We start from the raw sequence: 22,124 nt of genomic DNA on the forward strand, positions 1-22,124 counted from the left end.
CCTTACAGCAGTGATGTGGCAGGACAGAGTGCCCAAGTGGGACACTGAGCTGCAGGAAAAGTGGCTTGGGCTTTAAAGGTTGTTGTTTTCCTTTAGTTGTTAGCACAGAAAGGGGATATAGGGACATCCACATGCCTGGGGCTGATAGGAAGGGTCCTTGGATGGCATTTATACATTTGTGAATTAATTTGCATCATTCCTTAGCTGCAACATTCACTTAAGTTGCTATCTGTTCAGAGACCATAACCCAGAATCCCCCTACCCGTATAGTGGCAAGAAAAGCAAAGAGCTACTCCTTCCTAGCTGGGTTATTTAGGCAACACTGAGGTCCTGCTTTGCAGTTTTGCACAGCCAGTACACTCTGTGTGTGAAGAGCTAGCAGGTGGAGATCTGGGAGCGGGCATCCTGCTGCCACCTCCGAGGCCTAGACCCGGCTTCAGCTTCCTCAGCCTCAGCCAGTCCATTTGGATAAACATCATCATTTCAACAAAATAGTGGCAGAATCAAAATCAAACATGCCAAACATTTTTTTTTTGTCTTTCTCTTTATTTTACTTAGGAACTAATTGGGGCACTTAAAAGTCAATTCAATTAGGAACCTCTTCAATCCTTCATCAATTATTTCAAGTGTTCTAGTCTCAAATATATTCCTTTCTTCTACAAACCGCTGAAATAGATGAACGCCTCCACCTACGCCAAAATAATGTGCCTTGCTGGCCAAAAGCACCCGTCCATCTTTGCCCAACAGTCTAAGGAATGTTTGATGTAAAGTCCTATAGTAATCCGGATTGTAAATGGTTTCTGAAGTGAGAATGAGGTCATATTTTCCAAAACCTTCTTCGCTACACAGTACAAGTTTACAGAACTCAGACCACTCTCCAGAAAAGAACCGACATTTCCCCAGCTCCTGTGCAACCCGTGAGTTCCTACACCTTTGCACATCTGGTTCTTCTGTATCGTTTTCTTCATCTTGCAAAGGGCAGCTAGCGGCTACGTTAGGTAAGGTGACTTCATCAATCACCATCTCGTTATAATCTTGGAAATGAACTTCTCTGGCTCCTCTCTTCCATGCAGTTATACCCAGCAACCCTGCTCCACAGCCAAGATCCAACACCTTTTTGCCAGCAAACGTTACTTTGGCCTTCGTGAAATAGGCCAAGAGGTCATAGGTACATTCCCAGATTTTTAAGCCTCCTTCGTAGACACCTGAAATCAGATCAGAGTGACTCGAAAAGCTTTCTGAGATGATGTTGTCTCCAGGGAAGCTCTCTCTCAGCAGGACAGTTTTCACCACTGGCAGGTTAATGTTCCGGAGGCCTGGTACTCTCTCCATGACTTTATTGTCCAACACTTTCTTTACATCAGCTGGTACAGGATGCTCTTTGGCCACTCCCACGCAGGATGGATTCTCCCGTGGCTCCAGGTGCTTTGAACTGTCAGCTGCATTGAGCAGGCTGCTGGCGTGCCGCTGAGCGTCCGTGTTCCCCACTGAATTACCTTCCCATGGGTGAGCAGGAGCCAAGCCGAACTCTTCCGCAACATGTTTCCTGTCTTGTTCTTCTTCTCGTTGGCGTTTTGAGGCTGGTGACTCTTTGGAGGACTCCAAGGTCAAGTCTCTTTCCCCAGGGGGTGTTAATTCATTGTCCAGATGGCTTTCTATATTGAAATTAAATTGAAAGGCCATCTCTTATTAAATAGACACCATTAAATGAAAGGGAAGATCCTTCAACTTCTGGATAGGAAGCGATGACCCTCCAACTATTACTTTTACTTTTGGGGGTCAATTTCTCCTCAGTTGCTTATACACGGTTCCAAACTCTGGAGAAGTTTTTAGTTGATTGTTTGGAGTGCTTCATGCCCTTTTGGTATAGATCTGGAAGATAAGCAATGGTTAAAGCAAAAAACGTCACACTTCACTACAGAGTAATATGGAACAGCTTCCTCCTTACCCCACAGCTGCGTTTTCTATTAAAAAAAAAAAAAAGCTGTGTGTGGGCAGGTGCAGGAGGGTGGAACCAAGAGATACTTAAAAACACAAAGGGGCAAACCTGACCCGTTCAGAAGCTGGAAAAGAAATGATAAAAACCAGACAACGACAGCAGCAGGAAATGACAGACCACAACATTCAGCCCAGGATTTTCAGATAACATGGCCTCACCATCTGGTCGTCTTTCAGCTGTCCTTCACTGCGCCCACCCATGCCCTCTGTCTGCTGTTGTGTCAGTAGTGAGAGTTCAAGACTGTGGTAAGTTAGCAGCCACCGGTAGGCTGTGGTGCAGGCACATCCACTCAACTCAGGTCACTAGGAAACACCTGCAGAACCAGCATGGCCAAGGTAACCCGGGAGTGATTGGGCTGTAGCGGAGGTACAGCAAACAGGCACTGCAGAACCTATCTGGGAAGCTTTATCCACCGCCCCAGGCACCTGGTGGCATCTGCTTCCGTTTGCACCGCCCACGAAGCAGGTGCGATCACACGCGAGATACAAAAGGGTTAAGATCATCCCCGCTCAAGGTCCCCACGGGACTGAAGGTTGCCGGCCACCTGTGGACTTGCGGCCCTCACCTCCTAGAAGCGACCCTTCTCACTGTACCGTTCATAGCAATCCAGACCCGAGGGCTCTTGCAGTCCGGCGGCGTGGGCTGGGACGGCCGGGCCACGGACCCGGGCACCAGCGAGTCGAGTCCTCCGGAAGCCCGGCAAGCCCCGCCTCCTGGCCGGCTAGGAGGACTCTCTCCCCTTCCTCTCTATGGTGCGGAGGCCGCCAGGCGCCCCGAGGCCTGCTGGGAGCGCGGGAGTTTCGGTCCCTGGCTGTGGCGGACGCGGGGCCGACATGTCCCGGGAGCGCGCGGTTCCCGCCAGCGCGCCTTCCCTGGACGAGCTCAGCGGCTGGCCGGAGGAGCTCTGCCGCCGCGAGCTGCCGTCCGTCCTGCCGCGGCTCCTCATATCCTTACTTGTCGCTGGGCCAGGAGGGCGGCCAGGCCGGGTGACCGGGGTGGGCAGCGAGGGTCGCGGGGACCCCCGGGCGCGTGGCCCCGGCATGGCGCCGGCTTGGCCTCCCGTGCCTGCGGGTCCTTCTGTGCTGGTTCACTGACAGGTGCATGGCAGCGCGTCCGCCTTGGGCAGCGCGTCCGCCGAGCGCTGGGACCCGACCTGCAGGACCAGTGCTGGCTCCTGGGGTAGGAAGGCGGTGAGATGAGTGATGGATTTGGACAGCCCCTTCCTCAGTGTTTTGGGAGCATTTCCGTGTGGGTCTTCTTCCTGGATGGCAGGGTTTAGGCCATGGGGTCACCTTCCGCTACCCTGCCAGCTGCCTTAGGGTGCTGTACCATAAGCGATGCTGCTGCGACTGGAATGCCGGCGTCTCAGGCAGCAGTTTAACTTGCTACACCACAACACTGGCCCAAGTCTTAACGTTTCTGTTGTAAAATAGTTCTAGCAATGATCTCAACTGTGTGCAGGTGTCTGGTGTATAATGTGATTGCGGTCATAGGATAATTTGTCAATTATTTGTAGGCTCCTGCGATAGAATTTTGTTCTGCTAAGGTTAAAATGTTTCATGCAAGTCACATGAAAGAAAGGGAATTAAATGCTTTTAAAAAATGGGTATAAATAAAGTAGTGTGAATCATCAGTCGGTGGTTTTTCCCCCTACTTCTCATCTGTTAAGAACGCTTCGTGACTGAGCGTGGCTTGAAAAGGCAAGCTTATGCTTCAACACTTTTTAAAGTAGCTCTTTATTGCCACCTTGCTGCTTGCTTACCGATTAAGCACTAAAGTTTCTAAAAGCAGAAGGAAGCCAGACATTTGCATCAAATTTCAGTATCTTACAGAGTATAAAGTTTGTTTCAAGAAAGATCTTATGTGAATTCTCAGGAATTGATGCTCATCTTTGATATTGGCGTCTTCCTTAATTATATTACTCCATGTATCAACAGTCTGAAAGTTGGGTTGAGTCTATTCGTAAGTAGAAGTATTTTAATTGTGATTTATTTTGATATCCTCAAAGGCTAAAGTTCTCCATATAGTTTTGTATTTCCTTAAAGGGGATCATTTTCCGTGTTATAAACTCTGTAACCTAAAGTTACTTGAAATAGCCAAATTTATTTAAATTACATCGTTTGAATTCCGTTTTGGATAAATATCAGACATGTTTTTTGTTGATGGATGTGATGGTTGTTCAACTCTAGACCTATATAGAGCAGGATTTGTGGTCCTTTGTAACTTTCAGCCTTTATTAAGTTGTTCAGTGTCCTTTAGGAAAGCTGTAGAAAGTTGATTGGGTAGGGAAGGACACGTTTGGAGAGAGTTGAGTTCATCCTTGATCTTTCTTGATGAGATTACTCTTGGGGGGGGAGGAAGAGTTAAGAGGACAGTCTCTCACATTCTGAGTTAGCGTATTCTGTTTACTCTTGCTTTGTAGAATGCTAATTTCAGATCTGTTGTCTGTTGGGGTCTCATTTTCTTAGGTGACAGTTATTTTTAAAATTTGAGTATAAAAATTCTAGAAAATTCGAAATGTGCCAAAGACATAATAAATATTCACTAATCTGAAATGGGCAAGATTTAGGTGAAAATGATTTCATCTTTATTCCTGCTGTCCCATCCTTTGTATGTATATATTTTATACATCCAAGCGAAGATTCACTTTTTTGGAAGCCTTTTATGTGTCGAGTACTATGAACTTTTTTCATGTTTTAAGGTATAACTTTAATGATAGCTGATCCTGTTCTGTAAATGTGTGCACATCTAGTTTATTGGTCCTCAATTGCTGCCATTTTGGGTTGCTTCCAGTTCCTCTTTTTTTTTTTTTCCCCCTAAATTCACTGTTTATTCAAATAAATCATTATTTGTTGAACCCAGGTGCACTGAGGTGGGTTGCGTGCATATTAACAGATGTCTTCAGTGCTAGGCCTAATGCCCTGTGTTACCATCTATACTTAATAGTCATAACAAACAAGGATATACGTAATTTCTCCATGTACATTATGGCATTTTGACATTTGCAAAGCTTTAGACTATTAAAACTGGACATAGTGTCCCATTTGACATTCCTTTAACAGAGAAATGACCTTTATTCGCTGATGTGATTTATAAAACTATGTGACTGTTTTGCTTTATAGAGATTTTGAAAGTTATTGTTAAGATGTTTTTACCTCATGTGAGCCATCTGATGCTGGAACAGACTTTCTTTTCACAAGCGTTACCAAAGGTATAGTAGCATATAAATATGATATAAATATAGATATAAAATTGTTAAAATCTAGCCTATTTGAGATGTTATTCTTCATTGCAGCTGTTTTTCTAATGTGTCAAACATACCTGAAATATGATCACTAAAAGATAGATATGGTGAGAAGACCATGTGTGATCATGTGGGGATTCAGATTTGTTCTTGATCAATGGCGAGAAGTAAGCTATCATACAGATGGAAAAAAAGATACTGCACAATAACAAACTTAAAGGATACAATATCCACTTTCTATAATGATGTTGACCGTATTGTTATTCTTACAATATTAAATTATTTTTGAAGGATTGATCTGAATATGAAAATCTTAGAGTGGCTAATTTACTGTAAATAAGTTCCTAGTTGTCAGGATATGTGTTGTAATCCCTAATTCAGAAAATGTATCTTGAACTGTTAAAAAATGAGGGTTAGGGGACCAGCTGTGCACTGTAATGCGTCATCGCTTATGGGCTCCAGTACAAGTCCCGGCTGCTCTAGTTCCAGTCCAGCTCCCTACTGGTGCAAATGGGAAAACAGCAGAGGACAGCCCAAGTGTCTGGACCGCTGCACCCACGTGGGATGCTAGGGGGCGGCATCTGGCTTCAGTGTGGCTGGCATTGGACATTGTGGTCATTTGGAGAGTCAATCAGTAGATGGAAGACCTCTCTCACTGTCCCTCTATTTGTAACTTTGCCTTTCAAATAAAGAAAGAAGGGTCCCAGCATGATGCCTCAATGTCTGATCCTCTTCCCTGCAAGCACTGGCATCCCATATGGGCACAGGTTCAGGTCCCAGCTGCTCTGCTTCCCATCCACCTCCTTGTGGCCTGGGAAGAGAGTGGAGGACAGCTCAAAGACTTGGGACCCTGCATCCACAGGGGAGACCCGGAAGCTCCTGGCTTTGGATGAGCTCAGCTGTGGCCTGCGGAGTGAACTAGCAGATGGAAGATCTTTCTCTCTGTCTCTCCTCCTCTCTGTAAATTGACCTTCCAATAAAATAAATCTTTTTTTTTTAAAGATTATTTATTTTTATTACAAAGTCAGATATACAGAGAGGAGGAGAGACAGAGAGGAAGATCTTCCATCCGATGATTTCACTCCCCAAGTGACCACAATGGCTGGTGCTGTGCCGATCCAAAGCCGGGAACCAGGAACCTCTTCCAGGTCTCCCAGCATTGGGTCTCAAAGCATTGGGCCGTCCTCGACTGCTTTCCCAGGCCACAAGCAGGGAGCTGGATGGGAAGCGGAGCTGCTGGGATTAGAACTAGTGCCCACATGGGATCTCAGGGCATTCAAGGAGAGGACTTTAGCCGCTAGGCCATGCTGCCGGGCCCCTAAAATAAATCTTTAAATATGACTTATTTTTTCCAGAGCTGGAGGGAGCTGATTAAGATTGAATCGTGATTGAGTGGAGAATGGGTGATTCAGGACAGATTCATCAGCACTGCCAGAAGTGCACATGCCCACAGCAATGTTGTTTGGCCAATAGGAAGTCAGTGTTATGATACAGAGTATTCACATTCGTTGCATACCTTAAAAATGAACATTCATTTTTTTTTTTCTATTGGTGTTATTGAAGAGATTCAAAACACGTAAGGGGAAATAAATCAATTTCTGTGTGAGGCTTTTTGAAAAAGTATTATATTACAGAAATACTTTTTTTTTTATTTAAGTGATTAGGTGTATTTGTTAAGTTAGCTAATATCCCATTCTATTTAATATTTTATTTAGTTTTCTTTGAAAGGTAGAGAGAGACAAGCATAGAAAGAGATCTTCCCTCTGTTGGTTCATTTACCAGTTTCTGCGGCAGCTGGACCAGAAACCTGGAACTCCATCTGTGTGTCCCAAATGGGTAGCAGGATCTCAAGTAACTTCACGCATCATCTACCGGCTCCCGTGATGCGTGTGTGCAGTGGGATGGATCGGAAGCAAGAGCGCTGGGGTTGACACTAGGCGCTCTGATAGACGATCACGCCCAACTCCTGCCCCTACCTAATTCTGTGTTTTTCCTTTGAAGAAATGTCTTCCTCTCTGTTCTTGTCTGCAACATGATTTGTTTTCACAGACTGTGAAATTATTTGATGACATGATGTGTGCCTTAACTAATCAAGCCAAAGAATTATCAAGCCAAAATTTGGAAATCCAGACCACTCTAAGGAGTGTTTTACAGGTAAGTCAAGTGCATTAGAGGTTAAGACATGGGGAGCTTGGATTTGAGTTATTTTATGCTGACATTGATTACCCTTGTGTTCTTTATGTATTTGCCTAATGCTGAGAATAAAGTTATAGAACTAAGATGAATACAGAGACAGAAATTCTGAAGTTTTATGTAATTTCAAGCTGAATAAATATCTAAACACTTAAAAAAAAGGCAAGTTGTCAAATTTAATTTCAAAGCATGTGTGTAGAAAACCTACTATGTGCATTGAAGAGGGGGTTAGGATTCCAGATGACTGGCCAGTTGTTTCAATATTTGCAGCTCCGATTGACTGCATTTCCTTTCTGTATTTCTGGTATCTTTCCAGTACACAAAAAGTAAATCTTAAAACCTTTTCCTTATTTGCAGACAATGGTACAAGTCTTAGAAGCCCTTACGGGATGTGTTCAGCATGTTTGTGCCACACAGGAATCCATCATTCTAGAAAACATTCATAGTCTGCCCTCCTCAGCCCTTCATGTAATCAAAAGTACATTCGTACATTGTAAGGTGAGTGATGGGTCTATGTGTACTTCCCCTAGCCTGGGGTCCAGGAACAATGGGGCTGAGTGTGCAGAAGATTATTGGAACAGGCTTCATAGAACAAGGGTGTATCTGTAAAGAATTGTTTCCATTAAAGCGTTTGTAAGGAAGTCATAAAAAGTGGCCTTGGGAGGGTTTTTTGTTTTATTCTTTTTCTGCTCTGTAAAAAGGAGATAAGGCTTTATAAAAGTTAAGTCATAGGAATCCTGAAATCATTCTGTTAATGCTTAATGGATAAATGATCCGTCACCTTAATGACGAGGTGCTGAGATCTTCCTTTATAAAGGGAAGTTAACCCCATTTAAACTTGAGGACATTGTAAGGCACAAAAGCTGGCCTAGGGGCAGACAATTAGGCACAACTGATTAAACCACTCCTTGGGATGGGCATATCCCTTTAGGAATGCCTGGTTCCAGTCGCAGCTCTGCTTCCCAAGACACATCCTGGGAGCAGCAGAAGATGGGTCAAGTATGTGGAGTCCTCCTCTGTCACTCCCCTCCCTGTCATTCTTTCACGCAAATAAATTTTTTTTTAAAGATTTATTCATTTTTATTACAAAGATCTACAGAGAGGAGGAGAGACAGAGAGGAAGATCTTCCATCCGCTGTTTTACTCCCCAAGTAACCGCAACGGCTGGTGCTGTGCCGATCCCAAGCCAGGAACCAGGAACCTCCTCTGGGTTTCCCAGGCGGGTGCAGTGTCCCAAAGCTTTGGGCCGTCCTTGACTGCTTTCTCAGGCCACAAGCAGGGAGCTGGATGGGAAGTGGATCTGCCAGGATTAGAACCGGCACCCATATGGGATCCCGGTGTGTTGAAGGTGAGGACTGTAGCCGCTAGGCCATGCTGCCGGGCCCTCACGTAAATAAATCTTAAAAAAGGTGTGACCCGGAGTTTGTCAGGCACAGGCAAACTAGTTAGCTGAAACTTGTCTTCTGATGATAGAGTCCTAGAATGTCATGTACTTGACCGTTTCTGCATTTGTAGGTTCATGGAAGCCAGAAAGCATATTTTATACATCTTGCATCTCTTGAGGAGCATTGTAGATGATGACTAACGATGGCTATTCTCTTGTCGAATGGCTATTTGACTCGATCGAAGGCATTGAAGCTATAGCCTGTGATGTCTTTATATGTGTGGCACCTGAGCTGTTTCTGACTTGCTTCCGCATTGATTTGTGTCTGTTTTTGATTAGAATAGTGAGTCTGTGTATTCTGGGCATCTACACCTAGTGTCGGACCTTCTCCAGGCTCTTTTCAAGGAGGCCTATTCTCTTCAGAAGCAGCTGATGGAACTGCTGGACATGGTTTATGTGGATCCCTCAGTAGATGAGAGCGATGACATTTTGGATATGGTAATTGGTGAGAGAAGAAAACTTATTGCTTCGAATGGGATGTATAGTGACTACACGTAATTCATCAGTTACTGAACCCAAATTGTTTTTAATGATACCTAACATCTTCTTGTATGTGTAAGAGCAACTTAAATCTTACTGGATACATTTTCCGTTTTTTAAAAGCTTGATTTCTATTAGAAAGGCCCAGGTAGAAGGAGAAAACAGAGAGCAAGGTATCTTCCACCTACTGGTTCACTCCCCGGATGGCCACAATGGCTGGAGTTGGGTGTGTCCAAGCTGGGAGTCAGGAGATTCTCCCTGGCCTCCTGTGTGGGTGCAGGGGCCCCATGTCTTGGGCCACTCCTTCTGCTTTCCCAAGTCATGAGCCTAGAGCTGGAATGGAAATGGAGCAGCTGAGACTTGAACCAGCACTCACATGAGATGCTGGTGCTGTGCAGGTGGAAGTTTAGTATACTATGCCACCGTGCTGGCCCCACATTTTTCCTCTTTTTAAAATTTCTTTATGTTTCTAGGTTATTTTAGTTGAAGAGTTGTTAGAATGAGAATTCTAAGGATTGTCTGCTGGTCCACTCCTGAAATGACCGTAATAGCTGGGGCCAGGCCAAGCCCAAGCTGAGAGCCAGGAGCTCCAGCCAGCTCTCCCCCGTGAGTCCAGGACCCTGAGCACTGAGGCTTGGTTAAAGTGCATAGCATATTTATTTATCTCATATTGATTAGCAAAGTAAGGTCTACTTTCTAAAGTCCATATTCTGATAGCAACCTTCCAGATATTTCAAACCATATTTTTAGCAAGAAATTCCATTTACATTTCTTCCCGGAATGTTTACAAAGATACTTCACACATTTCTTCCCGGAATGTTTACAAAGATACTTCATAGAGTTCACGGGAAAATGAAATTTAAAGGCAAGTTTTTGGACCATACATGTGGCTTCGTAGGCTAGACCTCCTGCCTGCTTTGCCAGTTTGTGTCTCAGCTACTCTGCTTCTGATTCAGCTCCCTGCCTATATCCTGGGAAAGCAGCAGAGAATGGCACGAGTCCTTGGGCCCCAGCACCCTCATGGGGGATCCGTAAGAAACTCCTGGCTCGTGGCTTCGGGTCAGCTCAGCTCTGGCCATTGCAGCCATTTGGGAAGTGAACTATTGGGTGGAGGATCTTTCTCCCCTTCTTTCTGTAACTCTGCTCTTCAAATAAAAAATCTTTAAAAATAAAAAAAAGACCAAATTTTTCTGTTATACAAAAATTGAAATCTATTCATAGTTTTTTTCATAGTATATATTTCCTTGAACTGTTTGAGTATCCTTCACATAAATACATGTGTATGTATATACCCAAAATTTTGGTTTTAATAGTTAATACCCATTTTACTTGTGCATCCTGTACTTTTGTGCATTTTAAAAATTGCTGATTATAATTTGCTTTATTGAATTCATCATCCACTAGTTGATTTTGTCCCACAATTTGAAAAACAACACACAAGGGAAGGATTACTTTCATAATTTAGACGTAAAAGAATAGGTTGATTTTGCACACTGTGTTGAATACCTTTTGCTCTTCAAAAATCTGTGGGCTTAAAACAACCTTTTAGTTACTCATGATTTTGTGAGTGTAGCTGATTTCTCTGTGCACACCCTGATGCGGCTGGCTTACCATTGTGTTTGCAGTCATCAGCCTTAGTTGCATCTGGCTGTTGGCAGAGGCGAAAGTGCTGAGAAAATCGTTTGTCCTATCGCCATAGGACTCGCCTTATGGTGGATCCAGTGTTTGTAACAACAGTGAGAGAGGCAAGTTCTCTGATGCAAACGCTCTTCATTGCCTGCCTTACTTTTATTATGGAGCGCCTGGCCAAAGCAGGTCTTGAGGCTGATCCTGGTGTAGAAGAGTAATGAATTCAGAGAGGACAGTTACGGTCAGGTTTACGATGATCTACTGCAGGACCTGGTGTGATAGCCTACTGGCTTCATCTTCACCTTGCCTCCACCAGGATCCCATGAGTGCTGGTTCATGTCCCAGATGCTCCACTGCCCCGTTCAGTTCACAGCTTGTGACCTGGGAATGGCCCAAGGCCTGGGAACCCTGCACCCACGTGGGAGACCTGGAAGAAGCACCTATCCTGGCTTCAGATCAGCTCAACTTGCAGCCACTTGGGGAGTGAACCAGTGGACTGAAGATCTTTCTGTAGGTCTGTCTTTCTAAGAAAAAAATAAAAAGCTGATCTTTAAAAAAAACCAAAAAACCAAGAAAACAAAAACAAATGATCCATAGGCAAAGTAAAATTGTTGCATGAATATTGTGTAAATTTGCTTTAATTCTCTGTTAGATTCTCTTTCGTTAACAGTGTCTAGTTTCATTTTAGATTAAAATGGAGTCTTCTAGAATATTTATTATAATGGAGTACAACTTTCATTCCACTGAATAGCTTTATTTAGGTCATAAGATAGATGTCCACTTCAAGTACAATTAAAAATATGACACATTTTCAATAATTTTTTTAAGATTGATTTATTTTTATTGGAAAGGCAGATTTACAGAGCAAAAGAGAGAAAGATCTTTCGTCTGCTGGTTCACTGCCCGCATAGCAGCGATGGCTGGAAGTGAGCCAATCCGAAGCCAGGAGTGACTTCTGGATCTCCCAAATGGGAGCAGGGTCGCAAGGCTTTGGGCCGTCCTCGACTGCTTTTCCAGGCCATAAGCAGGGAGCTGGATAGGAAGTGGCGCAGCGGGATTAGAACCTGCACCCCTGTGGGATCCTGGCACATGCAAGGTGAAGATTTAGTGTCTCAAACCATTGCACCAGGCACACATTTTCTATAATTGTTTGGACACAGCCATTTTCAAATTGCATCACCCATGTTAATTCATTATGTTGAAATGTTAAGTCTCTGGCAGAGGCGGAAGATCCACATTAAATTTTAAGCTCTTGGCTTTGGCCTAGCTCCAGCCCTGGCTGTTCCAGCATGTGGAGAATGAACCAAGTGCTTCAGAATTTCTGTATCTTTTTGCCTTTCAAGTACAATGAAAACAAATATGTTAAATATCAGGGAACTCACTGTATATATAGCATTTGAATGTCCTAAGAGTTCTGTTTTCTTTATTTGTAGTTCTTCATTCATTATTGGATATCTGCTCCATTATTTCTAGTATGGATCATGCATTTCATGCCAACACTTGGAAGTTTATAATTAAGTAAGTTTTTGGTTTTTAGAATATATATTATCAGTATCTTAGATCTTATTCACAAGTGTTCTTAGGTTGCATTTAAAGACTTCTGTGTGGCTGTGTAATGTTACTTGACAATGCTGTCTGATAACGCAGATATTCTGGTGACTTTAAAATAAAGAATTCTACCTAGTTAGCTAGTACTTCTAAACTAGCGGGCCTTGGACATACTATTCCTCAGTCATTTCCTTGCTGCTAATATTTAACCAGCTATACTAATTTTAGGCTTGGGTAATTTCAGCAAGTATAATAATGTGAATTCTCACTTTTTGTATGTTTGAGTTGATCATGCTTAATCTCTCTTATAAAGTAGTTTTAGGTTTCTGAAACTGGAGGTCCTGAGAGGTTACTAGGGGTAATGCTGTAGCACTCTGGAGGGGGATATGGTTGAGACATGAAAGTGGCGAAGAATCTCTGCAGGTACATAAACATTAACTGTCATGGGATACTCTCAGGTCTTGGGTAACAGTAACAGTTGCAGTTGCCAATAAGTAGTAGCTCAGCGGCTAAGGAATCATATACCACATGTGCTTGAATACCCCTGAAATTATCCCTTCTGAGCTGTTGGGCAGTTTGATTAACTTCGTAAAATCTTGCTTTGCCCAGCTGAAAACAGCAGTAATAACAGCATCATCTTGACGAGGTTACAGCAAAGTTCTTAGAGCTGTCTTTCAATAAATATAAGTAAATCTTGAAAAAAAAAACTTGGCCCATCGTGATTGTAATACATATCGTGTTTATATTGCATTTTGGGTTTTTTTTTTAGTGTACTATAAAATAGATATTTTTACATCTATCAATATAGATAGATATATATGACTTCATTGTAATTTCTTTTTCTTTTTATTCATTTAGGCAGAGCCTTAAACACCAGTCGGTTTTAAAGAGCCAATTGAAACACAGAGATATAATTACTAGCTTGTGTGACGATGTCCTTTTCTCCTTCCATTCTTGTTTACAGTTAGCTGAGCAGATGACACAGTCAGACACACAGGTAAAGGACTGGCTAACAGTAGCTCTTCCTTCCCGGGGTAGTTGTCCAAGTCTCATTTGACCTAAAAGAGTGTATGTTTGTTTCACTCTTTTTGATCTGTGGAATTACTTAGAACCCTTTGTTGCTTTTCTTCCAAAACACTGCATAGAATCTCATTGTCTCTGGAGTGTGCCACAGTTCCTCTGAATGCGAACTGGTTGCTCAAGGCATTGTCCAACCTTGTCATTCTTTTCTGCTGTTGAACAGAATTTTATAAAGGGGTGTGAGAGTGTGTGTGTGTGTGTGTGTCACCCTTTTATTTCTGAAATGGATGGTGCTGTAAAGATTTGTAGTGTAATTACTGGAAATTATGGCTGTTTTTTATGTTATACATTGTGCCTTCTATCAGAGTAGCCTTCTGACTTTATTCATAAAAAAACCCCTAAAATATAGGATTAACAGTGCTTCACATCTAACCATTATATAGTGATATATATATTTTAAGATTTTATTGTTATTGGAAAGCCGGATATACAGAGAGGAGGAGAGACAGAGAGGAAGATCTTCCATCCGATGTTTCACTCCCCAAGTGAGCCGCAACGGGCCGGTGCGCGCCGATCCGAAGCCGGGAACCAGGAACCTCTTCCGGGTCTCCCACGCGGGTGCAGGGTCCCAATGCTTTGGGCCGTCCTCGACTGCTTTCCCAGGCCACAAGCAGGGAGCTGGATGGGAAGTGGAGCTGCCGGGATTAGAACCAGCGCCCATATGGGATAAGTTCATGGAAAACGGAATTGTATGAACTTAGTTTGAAATCAATTTCGTATGAATTTCTGTTATGAAAAAAAATGCATTAATCTTTTTTTCTACCAAAATGTATGTCTAAAAGTTAAAAACTTTCTTTTTCATGAATGTGTTGAGATACCCTGATTTAATGGGAAGAGGGATTGAATCTGCAGCTCCCCTGCTGTCAGCCAAGAAACTGATTCAGGGAATCCCTTTGCGTGCGAGCTTCTTGGGGAGCAGCTGGCTGGGGTGGGGTGGAGTGTTGACATAGGGGTTCGTTCAAGTCCTAAAGCTGGTAGTTGTTGATGGAGCAGGATGATCTGAAAGGACAGATTATGGGGGGAAGGAGGGAGAGCGTAGAAATTTGAAAAGGAGCCCTGAAGGCAATAAGAAGAAAGGAAGGAGGAAGCTTCAAGAATAGGTTCTCCTTGTTTTTCTCTCGCTTGTTTGCTTTTTATCCTTTTTTCACTAGTCTTTGTGGTCACCACACCTTCTTTACTGTGTCTGATCCTCACCCAGCTGGAAAGAGGAGTTACTTAGTGGAGGACCCTGTGTCAGTGACAGGAAGATTGTTCCCTTTACTGCCTTGCTGCTGGGCATCCATATCTTCAACCCCAGCTTTCTCCTTTTCCCGTTTCTTTATCTTGACACCAGACTCCCCAGCTGGTATTTGGAGAAGGTGGTGAGATAGGCTGATGTTCTGGTGTCGTGAATTAAGCTGCCATGTGTGATGCCAGCATCAGAACATCAAGTTCTGCCCACTTCTGATCCAGTTCTCGGCGAATGTTCCTGGAAAGCAGCAGCTGATGACCCAAGTGTGGCCCCTGGTACACACACACTGGAGATCCAGAGGCAGCTGCTGTCTTCTGGCTGCAGTCTGGACCAGCCCTGGCTGCTGTGGCCATTTGACGGAATAAACCAGAAAGTGGATATCCTTCTGTCTGTAACTGACCTTCACACACACCCACACACATATATATTTAAGATTCATCTACTTTCGATTGAAAGGTAGGTTGAGTTACAGAGAAAGAAGCAGAGTGAGAGAGATCTTCTATCTGCTTCATTCCCCAAATGGCCTCAATGACCAGGGCTAGACTGGTCGGAAGGCAGAAGCCTGGAGCTTCTTCTGTATCTTCCATATGAGTGCAGGGACCCGAAGCATTTGGGGCATCCTCTGCTGCTTTTTCAGGTGCAATAGCAGAGAACTGGATTGGAAGTGGAGCAGGTGGGGCTCTGTGCAGCGCCCATATGGGATGCCAGCACCTAAAGCAGAGGCTCTATTACAGCCTGACAGCGTCCCTGCAAATAATTATATTTTCAAAAAAAAAGAAAGATTAGAGATTCTTGGCCAAGAGAGACAGGGGAGAAACCCACACAAGAATTTAGTCTGCAATTGCAGAAGAGTCTAAGGAGCTGAGCCAATCTGAAGCCAGGGGACAGGAGCTTTTTCTGTCTTCCTTGCAGGTGCAGGCTCCTAAGGCTTTGGGTCATCCTCAACTGCTTTCTCAGGCCACAGCAAGGAGCTTAATGGGAAATGGAGCAGCTGGGACATGAATCAGTACCCATGTGGGATCCCGGTGCAATGCAAGTAGTCCAGTCTGTGCAAGATCCCAGTAGTCATTCCTTCCCTTTCAAACATGGCCTGAGCTGCTCGACTTCAGTACATCTCAAACCCTCTTCCCTGAGCAATCTGCAGTCTACCTATGGGCCAGGGTGGAATGTCCCAGCCCAGTCCCTGCCTTCCACACAACTATGTTAGCACGCTGATGTAGTTAACAGGGTCCAGAATGGTCCAGAATGTGCGCCAGGCACTGGCTGCTTTTCTCCCAGCAGTGTAGCACGTGTCTAGATGCAAGGCAACCTAGGTAGTTGCCCACAGCTGGCGTCTGCGAAACTTCATTGGCCGCTGTATTGGGATTTATTAGTGACTTATTTATATACCTCTACTCTTTTGTTACTGGGATGCAAACTTTGCTAAACAGTTGAGTGAATCAAGATGGGACTGATGCATCCAGCTCCCTGCTTGTGGTCTGGGAAAGCAGTCGAGGACGGCCCAATGCACTGGGACACTGCACCCGCGTGGGAGACCCGGAAGAGGTTCCTGGTTCCCAGCATCGGATCGGCGCGCATCGGCCCATCGCGGCTCACTTGGGGAGTGAATCATCGGACGGAAGATCTTCCTCTCTGTCTCTCCTCCTCTGTGTATATCTGGCTGTAATAAAATGAATAAATTAAAAAAAAAAAAAAGATGGGACTGATGATGGTTTGTGTTGCTCACATGACTTGAAAATGTCAAACAAAGAGCTCTCTAGATTGGGTTAGTGATAATGCTGTTTAGTAAAGTAAAACCAGACATGGTTTCAATCTCACAATAATTGTTAAGCGTCATTGAGAAATGGCCACAGTGAGGTTTAATGATTTTCCCAAGATCACACAGTAGTTGTAGCACCATGACTTGGATCCAGGCAGTGTGATTCTTAGTCCTCTACCTCCCCTGCATACATACAGCTGTTGTCATTACTCACTGTTGCATCGTCTTACAAAGCACGTACTACATAATCAGAAAACTCCTGAGTTACACAATGTCTGAAATGGAGACTGAGATCCAACTTTCAACTGCAAGAGAAATATATTTAAGAATTAATCTAGTTTTACTGGCAAGGCAAATTTACAGAAAGGAGCAGAGACAGAGAAATCTTTCATCTTTCGCTCCCCAAAAGGCCACAATGGCCGGAGCTGAGCTGTGCCAATTTGAAGCCAGGAGCCAGGAGCTTCTTCCAGGGTCCTAAGGCTTTGGCCGTCCTCTGCTGCTTTCCCAGGCCACAGCAGTGCAGTGGATGAGAAGTAGAGCTGTGGGGACGTGAAGATTAGCCAACTGAGCTGTTGAGCCAGGCCCATAATAGGATTGTATTATACATAGTGTCTCACACTGAATGTTTTGCTTTAACAGTCTTAGGGCTTCCTGTGGCTGTGAAGGTACACCTACTTGTTTCTTCTTCGTCTTCTTTTAAGCTTTATTTATTTTTATTGCAAAATTAGATATACAGAGAGAAAGAGAGACAGAGAGGAAGATCTTCCGTCTGATGATTCTCACTCCCCAAGTGACCACAACGGCTAGAGCTGAACCAATCCAGAGCCTGGAGCCAGGAGCCTCTTCTGGATCTCCTATGTAGGTGCAGGGTCCCAAAGCTTTGGGCCATCCTTGACTGCTTTCCCAGGGAGTTGGATGGGAAGCATGGCTGCCAGGATTAGAACCGATGCCCATATGGGGTCCCGGTGTGTGCAAGGCAAGGACTTTAGCCTCTAGGCTACCTCACTGAGCCCTACTTGTTTCTTCTTAATAGCTGGATAGGACTAACGGGTCATAACCAGATCATAAACATTTAGCCATTCCCTAGTTCTCTAACTAGTAACTAATGTCAGCTTCTACTGTATAAAAATGTTACGATACACGTCTGTGCCAGTGTCTGTATAAGGCTGTATTTCCAGAAATGGGGTAGAGTGAAGAGTTTCAACATTTTGTTTTTTAGGGGGCCTAGCAAGGTAGCCTCATGGCTAAAGTCCTTGCCTTGCACACACGTGAATCTCATATGGGTGCCAGTTCTAATCCCAGCGGCCCCGCTTCCCATCCAGCTCTGTGAAAGCCGTGGAGGATGGCCCAAAGCCTTGGGCCCCTGCACCCGCATGGGAGACCCAGAAGAGGCTTTTGGCTCCAGGCTTTGGATGGACTCTGCTCCGGCCATTGTGGCAGCTTGGGGAGTGAATCATCGGGTGGAGGATCTTCCTCTCTGTTTCTCCTTTTCTCTGTATATCTGACTTTCCAATAAAAACAAAAATAAATTAAAAACAAAACATTTTGTTGTTTTTTTTTTTTTTAAGCGAAAAATGAAAGGAAGTAGTATTTTCTTATTTCATCAGTGTTGAAAGTGCTGTTGGCCTGATTCATCTTTCCAGCTAGGGGATGGCTTTTATTCTCTGAAGAGCCCTCAGCCCTTCCTCTCCCTCAGCTCCGTCATCAGCTTGTAGTTTGGAAATGTTTCAGAGTTAGCATTAGCAGTTTGTGTTGTACCTTTTCCATTTATGTATGTCAATTTTATTGATATTAAGACTACTTGACTATCTATTAGTTTGATCTTCATACAGCAAGGAAGATTGTCATTTTAATTCTTTTACTTTCAAGTCAATGAATAATGACCTGTTTTACTGTACTGTTTTCACTAGTGTACAGTTTAACTGTTTGAAATATTTCTAGATTGTCATTTGGCTTTTGTTTACACTGCTGTTAATATATTGAATCATGTTTTCTTGGAAAATTTTTAAATGTGCTAAATGGTTTATCTCATTTTATTTTCTAAATTTGTTATGCTTTCTTTCCTTTTTTGAAACAGGATAATGCTGACTACAAATTATTCCAAAAAACACTGAAGCTATCTCGGTTCTTTGCCAACTCTCTTTTGCACTATACCAAGGTAAAACCTATTTATTATACTCATATGTAAAACTTATAATGAATAAAAAATTATCCTGCTTTGATCAACATTCCTACCAGAGAATATTGAAATTATTTCCCAGCTTTATTTTTTGGGATTTGTTTTATGTTTTAACACTTAATTGTTAAATATTAAGCATGTACTACATCCTTTAAGTTGTTGTTTTTAATGAAGTCTCTGAAAAATTGGTTCCATAAATATAATTATTTGTGTTAGTGTAAATCAGTTCTCAGAAGATAATTCTGTTTGCTTTCAAATACCATTTATAAATTATTCATGCCATGTGTCTCAGAGTGTTAAGGTTAAAATGGTCAGGCTTCTGAAACTGGTGAAATTTTAAGGAGATCTGCCTGTTTGGGAATCATCAGACTGATAGTGGGAGTTGCAGATGTATGACTAGGCGGCTGTCACTGTGGCTCTGTGGGTTAATCCTCTACATGCAGCCACTGGCATCCTTCCCGTATATATGCCAGTTCATGTCCCAGCTACTCCACTGCCCTTCCAGGTCCCTGCTTGTGGCCTGGGAAAGCAGTAGAGACCCACCCAAACCCTTGGGAGTCTGCACATGCTTGGAAAACCTGCAGGGTACTCCTGGCTCTTTGCTCTTGGCTTCAGATCGGCTCAGTTCTGGCCATTGGGACCACTTGGGAAGTGAACCAGTGGATGGAAGGTCTCTCTCTGTTTCTACTTCTCTGGAAAACTGCCTTTCCAATAAAAATAAACAGACCTTAATTTAAAAAAAAAAAAAAAGAAGGAATTTGAAAGGCAAATTGGAGAGACAATCAGATAATGCTTAATTTATTGCTGCCTGTGGGATAAAGCATTGTTAGTAGATGATGGTGATTGCATTTGAAAATTATTGCCCCAGTTGAATCGATTTTCAGTTTTGTCCATTCCATTATGAAGAAATCACAGGAATCTCCAGTTAACTGGTAACAGTAGAATTACGGGGCTGGCACACTGGCTCCATCTAGTGTGATGTCCTGACTGAACTGGCCCTTCTGGGCAGCTGCCTTTGGTAGTGCTTGCAGGGGGTGTGTTCCACAGGTAGAAACACGTGGTGGGAAGGACACCCAGTGGCACTGATGAGTAGTTTCCATTGCAGTATGTGCTTGATTTTGTAGGAGGCAAAAGAGAGTGGTGGTTTTAGCAGCAAAGATTTTTAGATCCATTGTGTCCTACTCCATTACAGTCTAAGTATTTTCTGATGTGACATGTTGAGGATTCTATTTTGCATGCCTTTGGGACAGCGTATGTGTTATGAAGTCACATTGAATACAATGATAAAGTGGATTGTTTTGATTGTAGGAATTTCTTCCTTTTGTCTCTGATTCCTGTGGTACTTTGCACCAACTTTATCTTCAGATTCACAGGTAAGGCCGAAGCGTCAGTGTAGGAGGGAGTTCAAGAGATCAGGGTCAATTTCCTTAATGTTTTTAAGCAAATTTTTGTTTACTAAAGTAGTTAGAGATGAAAGCTTTTGAAGGATAGTTGCCTTATTTTGCTCATCTTTGTACTTTCTACTTTGTGAAAGAATTTTATTTGAAAGAATTACAGAGAAGGGAGGGAGAGGGAGCTTGCATTAGCTGGTTCACTCCCCAGATGGCCTCTGTGGCTGGGTGAAAGCCAGGGGGTTCATCCGGGACTGCCACGTGGATGCAGGGTCCCAGCACGTGGGCTGTCTTCTCTCGCCTTCCCAGGCACGCCAGAAGCAGAGCGCCTGGGACATGAACTGCTGCTCACCCGGATGCCTGCCTGCATTGCAGGTCGTGCTTCAACCACTATGGCACAACACTTTCCCCTGTGCTTTTGAAAAGATTTACGTATTTTTTTGTTGGGAAGGCAGAGTTATAGAGAGGAGAGACAAAGAGAAGAGGAAGAGCAGGAGGAGAGAGAATGAACGAGCAACTGAGCTGTTTTCCGTTTGCTGATTCACTCTTGCCTCTGTGTCTTTAACTTCGATGGGTATGGTGATAAATTAAAAAACAAAAAAAATCAAAGGTCCCAGTGCACAGTAGCCTAGCGGCTAAAGCCCTTGCCTTGCACGTGCCAGGATCCCATATGGGCGCCTGTTCTAATCCCGGCAGCTCCACTTCCCATCCAGCTCCCTGCTTGAGGCCTGGGAAGGCAGTTGAGGATGGCCCAAAGCCTTGGGACCCTGCACCCGTGTGGGAGACCCGGAGGAAGTTCCAGGCTCCTGGCTTCGTGTTGGCACAGCACCAGCCTTTGCGTTCACTTGGGGAGTGATTCATCATACGGAAGATCTTCCTCTCTGTGTCTTTCCCTCTTTGTGTATCTGACTTCCTAATAAAAATAAATCTTTTTAGAACAGAGAAAAAGGGTCATGTATATGAAATGTATATATTTTACAAGTATACTTTGTCTTTATTTTACTTCTTTGAGTTTTAAGTCAAGTGTAGGACAATTTCTGTCTCAGAAAAGAACTGAAAGGTATTACAGTATAGATAAGGAGGAGGTCATTGACATCTGAAATAAACGTCTACCTCAGAAGAGTCCTCCGTTTGACACTAGAATAATCTGTTGGCTCATTTATTCAGCACACTTATAATAGTTTCTCAGTTCGTTTAGTGTCCAAGGCAGGTTTTTCACACTGGTCCATTTTTAAACTTCCTGTGCCTCCCACAGCTCTTCTCCAGTCCTCGTTGTCAGTAATCACTTCGCTCTCTGTGTGGCAGAAGGTTGAAAGCAATTGGGAGAGAATGTCTATATTTTCCCTCAAACATGTCAGCTGATCTCCGTGTGTGTGTGTGTGTGTGTGTGTGTGTGGCCCTGGTAGTCATTCTCTTACTGGTGTAAATGCATTCACCTTTACAGGTTGGAGTGTTTGGGATGCCTGTATTCCATGGCAGAGTGCACAGGCTAGAGTCCTGGTCCTGCTTCCAGTTCCATTTTCTCAGTCTGGCACACCTTGGTGAGCAGTGGGTTCTAGTTTAGTTCACTGAATCGCTGCCACACTCATCTATGTAGGAGATCTGCGTCAGTTACTGACTCCAGCCCCAGCTGTTGTGGACATTCGGGTAGTGACCCACTGGAGGGGAGATTTCACTCTCCTTCACTCACACCTGTGTGTTTCTTACTCTCTCTCCCTCTTTGTCAGATCAACTTAAGGAAAAAAAAAAAATTAGAAACGGTGAGACCATTAAAATAAATGTCGGGGCGGCACTGTAGCATTGCGGGTACCTGCATTGCCAGCATCCCATGTAGGTACCAGTTTGAGCCTTGACTGTTCCACTTCCTATTCAACTCCCTGCTGATGTGCCTGGGAGAGCAGTGGAGGATGGCCCAAGTACTTGAGCCACTGCATCCATGTGGGAAAC

The 22,124-nt window shown here is 43.7% G+C and overlaps 2 protein-coding genes across 7 annotated transcripts in view; one reads left to right on the forward strand and one right to left on the reverse strand.

Moving 5' to 3' along the window:
• Window positions 1–537: 537 nt before the first annotated feature.
• METTL18 (methyltransferase 18, RPL3 N3(tau)-histidine) lies at window positions 538–1,825 on the reverse strand. The gene has a single exon (XM_004599172.3). The coding sequence runs from the start codon at window positions 1,681–1,683 to the stop codon at window positions 562–564; it is 1,122 nt and encodes a 373-aa protein (XP_004599229.2). The 5' UTR covers window positions 1,684–1,825; the 3' UTR covers window positions 538–561.
• Window positions 1,826–2,776: 951 nt separating this feature from the next.
• Window positions 2,777–22,124, forward strand: part of FIRRM (FIGNL1 interacting regulator of recombination and mitosis) — a 46,006-nt gene continuing 26,658 nt past the window's right edge. Inside the window, exons 1-10 of one of the 6 annotated variants that reach the window (XM_058660617.1) lie at window positions 2,777–2,943; window positions 3,922–3,961; window positions 5,122–5,210; window positions 7,293–7,397; window positions 7,794–7,934; window positions 9,160–9,325; window positions 12,423–12,507; window positions 13,396–13,534; window positions 18,685–18,765; window positions 20,095–20,159. In XM_058660617.1, coding sequence (XP_058516600.1) covers window positions 2,833–2,943; window positions 3,922–3,961; window positions 5,122–5,210; window positions 7,293–7,397; window positions 7,794–7,934; window positions 9,160–9,325; window positions 12,423–12,507; window positions 13,396–13,534; window positions 18,685–18,765; window positions 20,095–20,159 — 1,022 coding nt within the window. In that variant the 5' untranslated portion in view covers window positions 2,777–2,832. Of the gene's footprint in view, window positions 2,944–3,885; window positions 3,962–5,121; window positions 5,211–7,292; window positions 7,398–7,793; window positions 7,935–9,159; window positions 9,326–12,422; window positions 12,508–13,395; window positions 13,535–18,684; window positions 18,766–20,094; window positions 20,160–22,124 lie in introns of those variants that run through there. The other 5 variants (XM_058660615.1, XM_058660613.1, XM_058660616.1 and 2 more) reach the window with 5 other exon arrangements.

This window comes from Ochotona princeps, chromosome 2 (assembly GCF_030435755.1).
Source record: "Ochotona princeps isolate mOchPri1 chromosome 2, mOchPri1.hap1, whole genome shotgun sequence".
In the NCBI taxonomy this organism is placed as follows: domain Eukaryota; kingdom Metazoa; phylum Chordata; class Mammalia; order Lagomorpha; family Ochotonidae; genus Ochotona; species Ochotona princeps.

Excerpts from the sequence above, each read along its gene's own strand:
- METTL18 (XM_004599172.3), bottom strand. The coding sequence starts at position 1,683 with ATGGCCTTTCAATTTAATTTCAATATAGAAAGCCATCTGGACAATGAA.